Source organism: Pelophylax lessonae (genome assembly GCF_965119305.1).
Source record: "Pelophylax lessonae genome assembly, chromosome: 1".
Lineage (NCBI taxonomy): Eukaryota > Metazoa > Chordata > Amphibia > Anura > Ranidae > Pelophylax > Pelophylax lessonae.
Genome location: NC_138768.1, coordinates 586141267 through 586157265, shown reverse-complemented (window position 1 = coordinate 586157265; position 15999 = coordinate 586141267). Strand labels below are relative to the sequence as shown.

General features: G+C 42.7%; 1 protein-coding gene across 3 annotated transcripts in view; it reads right to left on the bottom strand.

The window, feature by feature from the left end:
- The window catches only part of GRID2 (glutamate ionotropic receptor delta type subunit 2), a 1458531-nt gene that overhangs the window by 117922 nt on the left and 1324610 nt on the right, over nt 1-15999 (bottom strand). For all 3 annotated transcript variants that reach the window (XR_014225747.1, XR_014225748.1, XM_082268534.1), the window contains exon 14: nt 2951-3117. Coding sequence is in view for 1 of the 3 variants with exons in the window: in XM_082268534.1 (XP_082124660.1) it covers nt 2951-3117 (167 nt within the window). In the remaining 2 variants the exon portion in view is untranslated. The remainder of the gene's footprint in view (nt 1-2950; nt 3118-15999) is intronic.

Genomic DNA, 15999 nt, shown 5'->3' with positions numbered 1-15999 from the left:
TATAGGCCTTATTACGCACATAAGTACTGTTTGGCGTCCGTTGACTAAAACAACTGATAAATATCAAAAAAAGAGGAAAAACAGAGGTTCTCCAAAACAGAGTCAACTAGGGACACTAAAGGTAAGTGAAAAAACTTTATTAATTATACAAAAAATATAAACAGGTCACTCATAGTGTAAGACACACCATAATGTAGAACACATGTAATTAAAAACACAAGGGGATTTGCTGCAGTAAAACAAGCATATAAGGTGCAGGTCATGGGGTGCATATATATGTGTATGGGGGAACGGACCTTCCACCAACAGTTTTACAGTCCCAAATATTCTTGCACTTGATATATCGCTAAGAATCGGGCAAACTGGATCCCATAGATGATCAATATCAGCCCAATTGGGGAACATAGATCAAGAAGGAAAGTATAATGACATTCGTCCTGGGGCTGACCTGTGGGGGAGCCCTAACACGGGCAATCCAAGTATATAGCTGGTTGGACAGTCTAAAGTATGGAGGCTGGTTAATCAGTTTCAAAGGAACACAGAAACTCTGTATAGTGAGAGTAGAGATACAGTGCCTCCTTGGATAGTAGGAGCTTTCCCTGTTCCTGTTAGGGCACACCCACTGGTCAGCCCCAGGACGAATGTCATTATACTTTCCTTCTTGATCTATGTTCCCTAATTGGGCTGATATTGATCATCTATGGGATCCAGTTTGCCCGATTTTTAGCGATATATCAAGTGCAAGAATATTTGGGACTGTATAACTGTCGGTGGAAGGTCTGTTCCCCCATTTTTTTTTTTTTTTTTTTTTTTAATTCTGAACAGAATTCAGAACAGATTTTTTTTTTTTTTTTTTAAGCCCGTGGTGTGTGAAACACACTCAAAAGACTTACACCCGGTGCATAAAAAAGTGCACACACGCAAACGTGAGACACACAAAAAGTGCACAAGGCGTACACATGGCCCTCCTCCGAAGAGGAAGGGCCCTGACCCTGATCCCCCGGGGCGCGAAGCTCCTGACAGGGACTGAGGTACTCACTTTCGTCCACCCAGCCGAAGCCGGGCAGACCCCATTCTCCAGGGGGACTGCCGAAACAGCCCACCCCGAGTACTAGGTAGGGCTCCCCTGAAGGGAGACCCCATGGGAAAGGGCGAACTAAGCCAAAAGGCCATACCCCCCCCCCTCCCAAGACTTACAGGGCAGACCCGAGGACCTACGCCATCCAAGTCGTGCAAGTGACAAACAACCAAAAAGGGACACACGTGAACAAACAAACAAAGAAAAAACAGAGTGGGGAAAGGGGAAGTGGAGAAGTGCTGGGTTGTGCCTAAGTGCAAGATCTCGGCAGGCCCCCCGGCCAGGAATAAAAAATTCCTCTGGTGTTGGCCAAAAGGCCCACCCCAAGAGGCAGGTGCAGAAAAAGTGTGATGGTGCAGTGACCAAGGTGCCACAAAAACTCAGGTGAGCTGCCCCTCACCAGTGAAATTGAGGCACCCCTGGGCTGCCACCCCAGGGGCACGTACACCACGGGCTTTTTCGGACTCATGGCCAGACCAAGTGTAGCCCTTCCTGTCAGGAGGCCAGGAACGCAGACAGCTCAGGGAGAGCCCAACCTCAAAAGGTATAGAAAATGGCCCCCTTCTAGCCAAATTCACCCAAGAGGAAGGGCCCTTCCCCTCACCATCCGCACTCCCACCAATTACATCCAGGAGCAGTTCCCCCATACACATATATATGCACCCCATGACCTGCACCTTATATGCTTGTTTTGCTGCAGCAAATCCCCTTGTATTTTTAATTACATGTTTTTTACATTATGGTGTGTCTTACACTATGAGTCACCTGTTTATATTTTTTGTATAATTAATAACGTTTTTTCACTTACCTTTAGTGTCCCTAGTTGACTCTGTTTAGGAGAACCTCTGTTTTTCCTCTTTTTTTATATTTAATAGTACCAAGCGTTATGCTCAGTTGTAACTTTGGCCTACCACCTTAATACAGACTTCTCATTACCATAGTCTCCACCTGCTCATCCAGGCATTAGCGAGCACTTTTCCTAGTGTCCACAATCAGGGGTGTTAACCCCCCCTACAACTGTCCCTATTTTACTTAATAGTACAACATGCAGAACCATTGCTGGCCTGGTGCATTTATTTTGGTATTAATAAGGCGGAGAGCAGCGTCAAGACTCATGAGGACTATCACTTCAACCAGTGCAGCAACAATTTTCTCTTCAGGTGAACAGTAACAAAAATTGTACTATTCTATTGAAGGCAGCACGGTAGTAGGAATCAACATTGACAAGCTCCTTTTATCATGGTTAACTAAAATTACAAATGTATTATAATCACATGTACAGTAGGTGTTTCATTTATTTTGGTACTAATAAGGTTGACAGCAGTGTCAAGACTCTCGAGGTCCATCACTTTACCCAGTATAGCAACAATTTTCTTTTCAGGTGAACTGTGACAAAAAATAGTACTATTCTGTTGAAGGCAGCACAGTAGTAGGATTTGACATTGACAAGCTCCTTTTATCATGGTTAACTAAAATTACAAATGTGTTATAACCACATGTAGGTGTTTCAGTTTGCAATCTAGGTTACTGAAGGTAGCTATAAGCCTGTCTCACAAGCATTTCAGTAAAGAAAAAAACTTACATAAGCAAAGGCACCACTCTGCAATGAGTAAAATGTCAGATATTTTTTCACACGTTACCAGAGAACAATGAGAAACTTTTAATTGGATTGGAGATTGACAATGCACAGCATTAAAACTTACCAGTATGTCATTACAATAAATGTTACATTACTCAAAAAGTAACATAGGAAGCATGCGCTGGGTGGTAAGAAAACATGTCATTAGTAGATTTCTTTCTACAATAAGTAAAAATAAAATCACACCTTACCATTTGTAGAATGAGTGTTAGCATATTTCATATAAAACATACCTTTGTGAAAAAATGTCTCTGTAAGGGCTTCCATGTTGCAATGCTATGCCATAGCCTCTGTCTGCAATTGCATTTGCTACTGTGTAGAAGGAACAGTCCTGGTCATTTATTGCCACATACTCCAGCACTGCAGCATCCCATACAAAAGCATAATTTCCATGTTTTACCTGTAAAAAAGATAACACAAGAGGTGAATTCTACACAGCCAAGAAATCTACACTATTTGTTCAATAAAATGTTAATAGACACTGACCAATTAATTCTAGTAGAGCCTCATTTTTGATTATGGCCATCATGCCAATTTGAGTTTTCTGAAGAGGGCAGGAGGAAACTTACTAAAGTTATCAAGATGTGCCTTGTGTACAGAAAACATATCCAAACCCCTGTCAGATTTTACTTTCAATAGTTTTTTTTTTTTTTTTTTATTGAAGTTTACATATTAAGGATCATTGTATCACCTTTATTCTAGTAGGGCCTTGTTTTTTATTATGGCCACCATGCCAATTTGAGTTTTCTGAAGAGGGCAGGTGGACATTTCCCAAAGTTATCAATATTTGCTTTGTGTACAGAAAACATATTCAAACCTCTGCCAGGTTTTACTTTCAATAGATTTTTTTTTAATTGAAGTTTACATATTAGGGATTAACTTATCACCTTTATTCTAATGGAGCCTCGTTATGATTATGGCCATCATGCCAATTTGAGTTTTCTGAAGAGGGTAGGAGGAAATTTACTAAAGTTATCAAGATGTGCCTTGTGTACAGAAAACATATCAAAACCCCTGTCAGGTTTTACTTTCAATAGTTTTTTTTATTGAAGTTTACATATTAAGGATCACTGTATCAATTTTATTCTAGTAGGGTCTCGCTTTTGATTATGGCCGCCATGCCAATTTGAGTTTTCTGAGGAGGGCAGGATGAAATTGACTAAAGTTATCAAGATTTGCTTTGTGTACATAAAACATATCTAAATCCCTGTCAGGTTTTACTTTCAATAGTTTTTTTTTATTGAAGATTACATATGCTGAATTTGTTCTCGCTGAGGGGTCTGACAGGGTTTGAATATATTTTCTATACACAAGGCACATCTTGATAACTTTAGTTGCCACAAACAGGCATAAGATGGAAGTCCAGAATGTTACAGTTTTTACATGAACAAGAAAAGGAAAAACTGCCAACAAAGGAAAGTCATTCTAGTGACCATTGTCTGAAAAATGACACCTTATTTAAGATTTTCCATACATTATATCATTTTCTTATTCAGTTTCCTTTAGATCTACCTTCAACTATGTAGTGCAAGGGCCTGCCTGATTGCATACACATTAAAAGTGTTTAGGTTTAACCTCATGTTATAGGGTTTTGGGAAATCTAAACAAAAATTGTACAAGAAAATTGTATAATGTATGGCCAGTCTTATATAGATTTAACTTAACCATTCTCTTCTTTATCAAATACTAAGAACAAACTTGGTTTTAGAAATACTTTAACACTTCAGCAATTTTGTGAGTGACATTAAAACCCAACTGGAGAACTAAAATTCTATGTATATATATATATATATATATATATATATATATATATATATATATATATATATATATATGTGTATATATATATTAGTTGTGGACACATTCCCTTAAAAGCAGAACCTTGTCATATGATCTACTGATCACAATGAGATAAAACAGAATGGGGGACATTTATCAAGCAAATTAGTAACAGCATGGTCCCTGTAACCAGCTTCAGACCTGTGTATATGTACAGTATTCCTGGGCAGCCGGTTTGTATAGTTCTGGTACCAACTCATTTATTGACAATAAGGGAAAAAGTTACACGCATAACAGGTGTATGTGACATATAAATATTACAAAATAACATAATGTAACAGATAAGCCCTCTTGAAGGTCTACCAACCAATCTAAATCTAAAATCACGGTTAGATACAACATAGACAGTCAGCATAAACTCAACGCAGGAGTCAAAATCAATCATTAGCCCAAGGAAGGGTTTAACACTTATATTATGAATGCAGTTTATTGTATGATTTTGCCTTTTAAATCTAAATATGTCTCCCTACAAGGTTTACCTCTAGTTTCACCACCAGTGTGAGATGAAATAGAAAAAGTCAACAAAAAGCTTGATATTCATAAGAAAGTTAAAAAAGGATTAAGAAGAGAGAGAAAGAAAGGTGAGAAAAAGAAGATGTAAAGAAGAAAAAAGGGGGAGGAGACCACAGATGCCACTCCCTGTGAGGGAGGAAAGTAATCCATTCAAGGTTGCCCTATAGATAGCAATTTGTCAAGTTTGTCATCTTGGATAACAGTTAACTTTTCTTTAACAGCATGCCGGGTTTTACCTGCAATTATTGCTAGTGGCTGCTTTTGTCGCTAGCAACAATCTTCTCCCGGCTTCGCCCCTGCCGGGAAAAGACAACAGCCCAGCAGGAGAGATCCTGCATCAACACTGTCTGTGTTGATGGGGGAATCTAGTGAAAATTGCTCCCTGTATGTCTGGCCTAAGAGATGGAGACTTCCATGTGTGAACAATGGTTTGCTTGGTAGCTATAAAAATATGAGTAATGAGAATGCAGCTCCACTGAGGGATGTCATTTATTGGTCTGTGAAGAAAGGCTGCCCATGAGTCCTTGCGAAAAATAATTTGTAGTACTGAGTTTATCATTGGGTATACTCTTATCCATGAATGGCATACTTTAGGGCAAAGTATCATATATGGAGCATATCACCTTTATCTCTGCATCCCCTAAAGCAAGAGGCTGAACAATTTAGAGTACATTTAGCTTTTCTTGTCAGATTAAGATGCTAGCTAGAAAGTACTTTGTAGGAATTCTCCAGTGCTTGTACCTTTTAGAAACTTTTGGAAACAACTTGCAAGATTTCGGTCCAGTCTTCAGGAGGGAGAGATTTATTGAGATTACGTTCCTAGAAGGTGCAATACCGTGGGGCATCGTTTGCAAAGTTCTAAAGCAGATTTATTACTGACGATGGGACAGATATTCGCTATAAACAGATGCACAATTAAGAAATGTTCAAGGACAGGTTTTGTTCAGATGCAATGTGACTTTAGAGCAGCTAAAGGAGGAATTTATGACTCGAGTTCCACCCTTGTACATGATGCATCTTAATACTTCTGTTTAGTCCTTTTATTTATTTATTTTTTTTCAATAAAAGCTTTTATTGAGAATTCAATGCAAACAAAAATGTAACATCACCATTTTTTTAACAAGAAGTTAAGGATCATAGACAATGAAGCAAAAAAAAAAAAAAACAGAGACCAGAGAAAGGGCGAACTTATGTTGTGACCAACAAAGTTATATACGCGTTCTAGGTATCAACATGGATGTGGATTCAAGTAACAACCACGCTGTGGTAGTCTATGATCAGCACAAAATATAAACATATATGAGGTGTGGTCCTAGGAGAGGACCCCCCCTCAACAACTGGCCAAAGAGGCCAGTAAGAAGAAAGTATAGAAGGAGTAGAAGAAGAAAGAGATGAAGGAAGAGGGTCAAGTGGGGAAGGGAGAGTATAACGAAGGAGAGGGATATACGGGATCAATTTTACATAGAACAATTACCAAGGAACAGATAAAGTATTCAAAGGTTGGGCACAGTATATCGATAATGACCATCAAGGGAGACTAATGCGTTATTAGTTTTGGATATTCATCGGAGAGTGTAAATATCGACCAGGGTCTCCACATTTTGTGGAAAGAGACATAATTTTCTCTTTTGATAGCTACAATCTCCTCCATTTCATAAATTGAATTTACCTTATCAGACAATTCTTTAGTAGAAGGAGTATTTTGAGTATTCCAATGAAGAGGGATAACGGCTTTGGCTGCGTTCAGCAGGTGTCTCGATAAGGATTGTTTGTATTTTTTGTATGAAAAGTTATTTACATGTAATAAACAACAAGCAGCATTCAGATCTAAGGAGGTGTCCGTGATGCGCTTAATTAAACTTATAATCTTAACCCAATAAGCCTGTATCAAATCACAAGACCACCAGATGTGAACAAAAGTACCTCTATGTGCTAGACACCTCTAACAGCTTTCTGAATACTGCGGGGACCAGGCCTTCAATTTCACCGGCGTAATATACCATTGCATATGTATTTTGAATGCCGTTTCCTGGATTTTTGTGCTTAGGGAGCATTTATGGGTAAAGACACATGCCTTCTCCCAGTTTTTGTCAGAGATTGCGCAATCCAGGTCTCGTTCCCAAATTTTTTTATATTTGTCCGGTGGTTGCGTAGTGGTATGAGAAATCCACTTGTAAGCTTTTTTGCTGTGTGTGTGCTTTTTTTAGTCCTTTTTTGCTGTGGAACAGACTTACTAAATATCCGATATATGCTAATACATTTTGAATAGTCTGAAATTGCACTGTACCATGCCAAAAGTAGTGTATGCACTACTTTTGGAATATCTCTGCAACCACAATGCATGATACTGCTGTACCATGTGATAATTGGATGTCCTCTCTAATAGCAGTATTAGTATATGTTATAATTGTGTTTCTAATTTCAGGACATATTTATAAATTAACACTCGACTTATGTATCTTATATTGTAAAAAAAAAAAAAAAAATGACTTTAATTCTTTGTCATTTTTTTATAGTGTGTGGCTGGGATATTGGGCTCAATCCAGTCCTTTTGGGTTGAACCTTCGGGTTAGGTCCAAGGTATAACTAAAGGCAAAACTCGTTTCTAAACAACTTTTTTTATTGGTGTACTTGTCCTAGTTAGGGAGATACTCTGCCATTTGTCCTGATCTCCAGTGTCACCTAGGACTGAAAGTCAGGGTAAAACCAAATGTTTGAACTACTTTAAGTTAGAAGTGCAGTTGGGTTTACTCAAACTAAAAAAGTAAACACTTGTTTTTTTATTTTATTTATAAATTACTACTGATCTGTGAACATATTGAACTTGTTTGGGCTCCAAATGACCCTTTACCCTGTTTACCAGAAAGGCAATCTACTTGTTTGTCATGAGTGGCAGGGGAGCATAATATACCCTTCACCAGCTTCCCACTGCAGGAAGGTCGACTGGTGGGGATAAAAAGCCAGGCACCATTCAGCATCAGAGACCTGTACTTTTAAAGTCCTTTCTCCAAAATGGTTAACTCAGACATAGTTTAAAAGACATACAGTATAAATATGTAGATTTCTTTTGCAGATTTCCTTTTTTCCAAATTGGTTACTGCCTCGTTGCCTTTAGCTTCAATAATTTCAGTCACTGACACTGACCAGGCATGCAGTCAATGAAGTCAGTGGGAAGTCAGAACTGTATCTGCATGCAATTTAATCAGCATGACAGTCAAGCAATTATGAAATATAGTAGGAGAAGTCAGAAATGTTCGGCTTTTATATTATTGTTTCCTTTAAAGGATAGATTTACACACAATTCCATAATTCCAGGAAATTTAAATTGGTGTCACCTCTGCCTTCAAGGTTAAAGTGAAGCTATTACTTTATCCATTGATGGCAAACGTAACAGGCTCTCGCTATAGCCCACCTCCTCTGCAACTACCATGTATCTTTGCCCACCAATGCTAAACCTGTCAGAGCCTCAAAAGCTTATAAAGGACTAAGGGCCTTCCCTATTTCTTTTAGACAGTGCTTGGACCTGGCAAATGACTGTTTAGGCCCCAAAGTGCCTGAACTGCATAATAGGAGGAAGGAAAGAATGCCACATGCACCCACCTACCTGTATGTACTATGTATCTTTAAAGTGGTTCTAAAGGCAGAAAGTTTTTTAATCGTAATGCATTCTATGCATTAGGGTTAAAAACCTTCAATGTGCAGGAGCCCCCCTAATATTTACCTGGGCTCTCTCTCAATCCAGTGATGTTGCATGAGAGTCACAAAGTCCTGGGACTCTCCCTCCTGATTGGCCGAGACACAGCAATGGGAACCATTGGCTCCTGCTGCTGTCAATCAAAATCAGTGAGCCAATGAGGAGAGAGAGGGAGCAGATCCAAGCCAGGGCTCTGTGTCTGAATGCGCACACAGAGCAGCGGCTCGGCTCGGGTGCCCCCATAGCAAGCTGCTTGCTATGGGCGCACTCAGCAGGAGGGAGAGGTCAGGAGTGCCTGCGAGGGACCCGAGAAGAGGAGGATCTGGGCTGCTCTCTGAATAACCACTTCTATGTTATTTTTAAACAAAAAAAAGGACTTTAGTATCACTTTTAGGACCCTTGCTGGCAATCAGGGTAGAATGGGAATATGGGAGAGGGAAGTATTAATAGCAGAAAGGTGAAAGTGAATAATTTACTTAAATACACACAATTTCTATTGTCACAAACGTTTTTATTGCCTGATTACAGTACATTGGTTCAGCTGGACTGATGTAGGTATACATATTACATACCTGTGGGACCACTGTGGAAATAAAGTTTCACTGTCGTAGATGGCACTACCACAGTGATTGCATGGTCTTTGGGGTCCTAGTGTTGCCTAGGGATTGCAAATTCCTGCTGCAGTTCTTGAAAGGACTTGAGAACCCCCTCCCTGTACAGCTGTGCCACAAAGCACACAAAGCACACTCCAAGGGATTCCAAGACTTCCGCTCCCTCCAGCCTGAGCAACTCCCGATAGTTGGAGTTTAGCCAAATTGGAGTAGTCAAGAAGAAACCCCGCACTTTCAACATAGTTTTGACATGTTTCCATAGCATTTTAAGTAGTTTGGCCTTCAGGGAGGTATCAGACAGGTGTGTAAACCCTGCCTCCAAATGTACAAACGCGGTGTGTGGAGAGGTCGGGGGGATCAAAAGAGCCCTAATAGGGTCAGTAGCTGTCCTTCTGCATTTGTGAATACAGGGAGCTGCTTGCTCAAAGGTGATGTCTCAATCTCTTCCTAGTCCAATCAGAGAATGCCTTGTATTCATTACAAAAATGCAAGGTGTTCTCTAAATGGTGGCCATGCCAATCAAATGACCCTCTGTGGTCAGTATGCAAAGCTGTAGCTTCTCAGTAGATTGTGCTACTACAGTGACTTACAGCTTCCACTGAGATGATCAAATATGACATTTGCATACTTACATTGGGAAAATTTGGACCAATGAAAGTATACATACAGTATGTGTGTGACGGTGTTTACCGTCACTGGAAGTGAACGACAGATACTTAATGGTTTGGATTGTTTCAAGTGGGACAGTAATATCTGTCAGCAATACGAAGATTTAATCCCACTTTACACTGTGAGACCTAGACTGTTGTAGACCATTGCCATGAAGTCTGTGACTCCTAAATGATGTGTATTCCATGTACTAAAATGTAGGAGACAGACAGACTGATATTGGGGTCTCTTCTTATTGTTTGTGTATTGAGATAATGTGTAATTTTGTATTTTGTTTTAGCTTTGTTGCCGGCAGTCTTGTCATCCCAGTCTGGTTTAAGTGCGCTGAGTTAATTAGCATGTTAATTAATACTTTTGCAAGGCCCTGTAGATAGGATTAGCCATGAGTCAGCTGTACCTCGTTATCTAACCATTGTGTGATGTTTTGGGTAAATATTTGGGTCATTGTTCATGTAGTGACTGACATACTTCTCAAGTGTATATAAATTCTGTGTGACTGTTCAATAAAGTGTGATTCTAGTACAAGCTAAGTGTCAGGCTAGCTTTGTATGGAGGGTGGCTGGAATATCTATATATGTTCATGACTGTAAGGAAGTGGTATACTGACGGAAGACCACAAGTACAGTGTGGATCGGAGGCTGCATTACAATGTTATACTTGCTTGCCTCATTGGAAGCTAGAGTTCAGCTTTAGGTATTCCAATTGTATATAACTAAAAACAATCAATAATGGTTTTGGATCATTTTTTTAAATTTCTTCATTTTATTGCTTTTTCTATTTTTTTATTGTAAAAAAAACAAATTTTACATAATAACAATTATTACAAAGTGACACTTTAATAGTTTCCGTGCAGCTCATGCATGTCTGAATCATTCATCTGTCTGTGTTTTGTACAGTCCTGAATCGCCACAGATCAAATACCATCAGCCTTTCAGGTCCTTAACAGCATTGCAGTAAATTACTGAAGACATCCTGCCAGAGGCTTAACTACAACCTTCAGGGCCCCAGTTAAAGACCCCCTGACCTCTGGTCCCAGGGCCCTTCCAACTAATCCTGGGGCCATTTACTTCTGTCATGGGTCCCTTTATTATGGTCTGCAGCATCCACCTTGCTTCTATCTTCGTTCCCCCTGTGGTGGCAGAATGCAAGGGTCCAGTCGCAAGTGCAACCTTTGTGACCCTGGTAGTTCCTCCACCGGATTGTATATTTACAAAATTGACAGTAAACAAGTCAAACAGATATAGCCAGAGTTAAATGCTACTATTAGGTGCTTAAAGTAGGACTATAGGCAAATGTTTGTTTTACCTTGGATAGAGTAAGGGAGGGTCATAACCCCTGTCAGTTTATTTTTTGCCATCTGTGTCCCATTGGGGAAATTTACCTTCACTTTCTGGCCCATAGCCAAAACAGGAAGTGAGAGGAAATCTCTACAACTTAAAGGAATCGCAGGTCACCAGGACTAGTGTCCCCTTTGGAAGACTTCCCCATTATTACTTTTTTGGGGCAAATCCAAAATGTAGGATTTATTTTTTCTTTCACTTTCAAGGATAATGCTAAACAGGACAAATAGAGTGGATAAATCTCCTTAACAGGGACACAGACAGCAATATAAACCTGACAGTGGTTCTAATCCCTCTCCACTCTCTCCAAAACTTAAAAAAAAAGTTTTGCCTTTAGTTATACAGTACTTTGGGCTCCATTCACACCAAGGCATTTGCGATCGCAGACAGAATCACAGCGATTTTGCCCGCAATCCCAAAACGCTCTGCACAACTGACAAATCGCACCAGGCTTGTTGAGGTGCCATTCATTTTCAATGGCACCTAAACACAGGTTCGGTTCTGTCACAATAAATTGCACTGCAAGCACGACAAACCGCATTGTGTGAAGGTTGTTGCTCAAAAAGGAGCAGGAGCAGCTTCTTTAGGCCGACTAGTATTGTGCAACAAACGTGGCAGAATCTCACTCACATTTAGGTGCCATTGAAAATGGCATTGATTTTTCAGATTTGCAGAGCTTTTTGGGATTATAGACAAAATCGCAGCAATTCTGCCTGTGTTCACAAATGCCCAGGTGTTAACGGCCTCAAGCTGTTAGGCTGTTGTTATATTGTACAGTTATTAAATAACAGGATTTCTAGCAGATAGTTTATTAGCAGACACAGGCAAGCAGGCAGGCTGAGAAACACAGGCACAGGTAGATGCAGGCAGACAGTGCTACTGCCATAAATGTTCTAGATTTTCCCAGCATGTAAGACATGCACTCCCAGCTTCTGATGGGCTTCAAAGCAGGATACGCCTGATAGGCTCAGTGAGCGGACCCTGAGCAAATCACCCATGACAGGAGAACCAGTATACACGCCGCCAACCTCAGGAATATGAGCCACAGTGGTGCAAGAAGCTCTAAGAGCTCTAAGAGTAAGTGGTGCACACTGGGGACACAGTTGAAGGATGGAAGGTCAGACTGGCAACATTGATCTAGCAGCGGCAAGGAGCCAAGTCAGGCGGCGGTTATCTGTATCAACTGTGTTAGAGCTCATCCTCCTTGCGACCGCTACATCATGCACTGGATCGGAAGTATTTTCTGCTGCCTTGGGGTCCCCTTACAGTGATGGAACGCTATGGCTTGGTTGCCAGCGTGACCTTTGCAGCCCTGGTAGTTCTGCCATTGCATCCTGCAGTCAGTGTAATATAGAATATAGGACCTTGACTACATATGTTATTGAAATATTGAAATATGAGCTCCGCCGGTTCCACATTCTAATCGACGACAATCCTCCGTCTTGGCTGCATCTGGGGGGCTGTCATTACCCACAGAGCTTCCCCAACCCTGTTGGACACTATCTGGCCAAAAATTTTTGACATTAAACCAGCGGGGGCGGATCGGCGGTTGCGGCCTAGTCGCGACCTGAAGCCGGGGCCTCGATTAGCGCGGCATCCGGCCGCGGACGTCCGAGAAGCGGCTGGCCCGGTAGCTTCCCTCAAGGAATCGCCAGCTACCAAGCACCCCTAGGCCCTAAGGGTCCTGCCTGGCCAAAAATCCTCCCAAACGGACCCCCAGGAGCGGATCGGTGGCTGCGGCCTAGTCGGGCCTAGAAGCCGGGGTCTCGCTTAGAGCGGCGTCCGGCCGCGGACCTCCACGGAGCAGCAGCCAGCCGAGGTTGGGGATTTGGTGAGGCCTCCTCTCACATATACTCTAGGCTACCCCAAGACACCACCAAAGGCCAGCCAGCCGATGCAACCTCCGCCCCACCCATGACATTGAAACTTACCCAGGGGATGGAGCCCTCCAAGATGGCCGACTAGGCCCGGAGCTGCGTGGCACCCCGACATTGTCTCCCGCCCCAAGCCGGTGACCAACCACTCCCAGCGCCGAGAAACGCAGGATCGGCAGCCCCTAGACTTAAGGACCCAGTACATGTCCCATAACCGAGCCAAGAGGGACCTCAGACCACAGTACCAGGCAGCAATAGCGGAGACCGCTCCTCTCAAGATGGCGGATCCGGCGCCTCAGATGACAGACATGGAGGAGGGAGATCCGACTCCGGCCGTCCCGACCACAGAAGGCTTTCAGCACCTCACTCCACGGGGCACAGTGAGTACACACTTGCTCCTCACCCCATCCCCAGCATCCACAGAATCCCTGTTGGGACGGATGGCGGAAGAATACTCACTGTCCCCGGCCTGTGTCTCACCCACTGCGTGCCAGGACCGCCCCGGCCTGTGTGACGCTGCCAGGCCTGCATCCCCACTGCCAGATGATATCCTCTCCAGGATGGCGGCCCTTCTGGATTCAGGACTAGCTCAGGTAGCTTTCAAAATCACTTCTGACCTTAGGGTAGACCTCCAGAACCTGGGGTCGCGCATGGAGCTGATTGAAAACAAATTAGACATGACTGTAGCTAAGACCAACCAGCATACCGGTCTGATCCAAACACTCCAAGAACAATTGGACTCTGCCTTATTCAAAGTTGAGGACTTGGAAAACAGATCGCGTAGGGAAAATTTCAGACTGAGGGGTCTTCCCGACACGGTCACTGACATTCCCGCAGCTATTCACAGCCTGATCAAGGACCTTATTCCGGGGATCCCGGACCACAAGCTAGAACTGGACAGAGCCCACAGGGCCCTAGGCCCCCCCAGAAAGGACGGCAGCCCTAAAGATGTGGTTGTTAAACCACACTTCTACTCGGTGAAGGAGGAGATCATCAAAAGGGCCAGGAATGCCCCTCAGCTTACCTGTATGGGTCATCCAGTCCAAATCTTTACGGATCTAGCCACATCCACTATTCAAAGACGAAGAGCACTGAAACCATTGCTAACCGTCCTCTCGCAAAAAGAAATAAAGTACTGGTGGGCCTTCCCATTTGCTCTTAAGTTCTCCCACAAGAACAAAACCCACTCCTTTTCCAGTCTTCATGAGGGTGAAAGGCTACTCCTTCACCTTAATCTTCTACCACAGCCGCCGGAACGACAGAGTCCATCCACCAGCTCAAGCTCATCTAAGCGCCCGATCCCGACGAGCCCTCTGACACCTGTGTGGACCCAGGCCAAGTTCAAACGCTCCAAAGACTGTAATCCTCCATGATCTCCCCAGCTACTCCTCAACATCTTCTATCCACGAGGACGTGGTTCTCTACAGTTACTTCTCTCTGAAGTTTGTTATCATTCAGGTCCCACCTGACTTCCCAATTAGTCAATTGACTTGCTATACCGGTTGTCTTGCCCGCCTTTTTTTTTTTTTTTCCTTCCTTTTGGAAACGGACTCCTGTTTTTGGACTTCTTTTTCCCTTGGTCACAAATTTTTATGAGGGGCCGGGAACGTCTAATGTTCCCGTCAAGTTTCTTACTGCCTTTTAACATTTTCGCAGTAACCATATTTTTGGCTAAGCCGTTATTGTTTTCATTCCAGGCTTGTTATAAGTTTGTACTGCCTTCAAGTTCACTTTAATGTAATGTTGGTCACCTTGCATGCATACTTTGGTATTATTTTTCTTTTTCAGCATGTTTCAGATGGGCGGGAGCCCTGTCGGGGTGGTCTCGTGCCGCCTCCACCTGTCGCCGGGAGATTCCCTTTATTGGTTGTCTCCTGCGTGACAGCTCCCCGTCACCCAGGACTGGGTGTCGGGTACTTTTCTATGCCTCGGAGCAGATTGATGCAGACCACAATCCGCTCACTCGGGTCCTTTTTGGACGATGGTCTGCCACCTCTACTTTCACTTTTTTCTCATCTCCCTCTTCCCTTCTTCCATTGCAGCCGAGCTCCGGAGGGATGGGCCAACATCTTTCAACATCCCTAAAGCTACTCCGTTTCAGATTCCCAATGTCTCTCATGTTGTGGACACACTGGGGGTAAGTGGTTTACTGTTCCATGGGCTTCCTTCCTCCAAACAGGATGTCTTCTTCTAAGGTTCCCGCTCCACGTCTCCGCATAGTCACTCATAACGCTCAGGGTCTTAATTCCCCTGTGAAACGCAGGAAAGCATTCCAGGAAGTGCATCATAGGAAAATTGATGTTCTTATGCTTCAGGAAACGCACTTCCCGAAGACGTATAGACCCAAATTCCTCCATGCCAAGTTTCCCACATTCTTCTTAGCAAATGCAAACAACAAAACACGTGGCGTGGCTGTTTTATTCGCTAAATCTTGTAGATTCAACCTGATCACGGAATTTGCAGATGCGGACGGTAGATTTCTGCTTGTTAAAGGCACGATCGACGGGCAACTATTCTCTTTTGTATCTTATTACGCCCCTAATCTCAATCAGGTTAAATTTTTTCAATCCATGTTCCAACGGCTCCTCCCACATTTAGAGGGCCACTTAATCTTTGGTGGTGACTCCAACACGGCCTTTGACTTTAGCTTGGACAAGTCCAGACCGCCGGGTTCCCAGTCACTAAGACCCCCAACACATAGTGTGAAACTGGAAAAATTGCTTAACCAAACGGGATTGATAG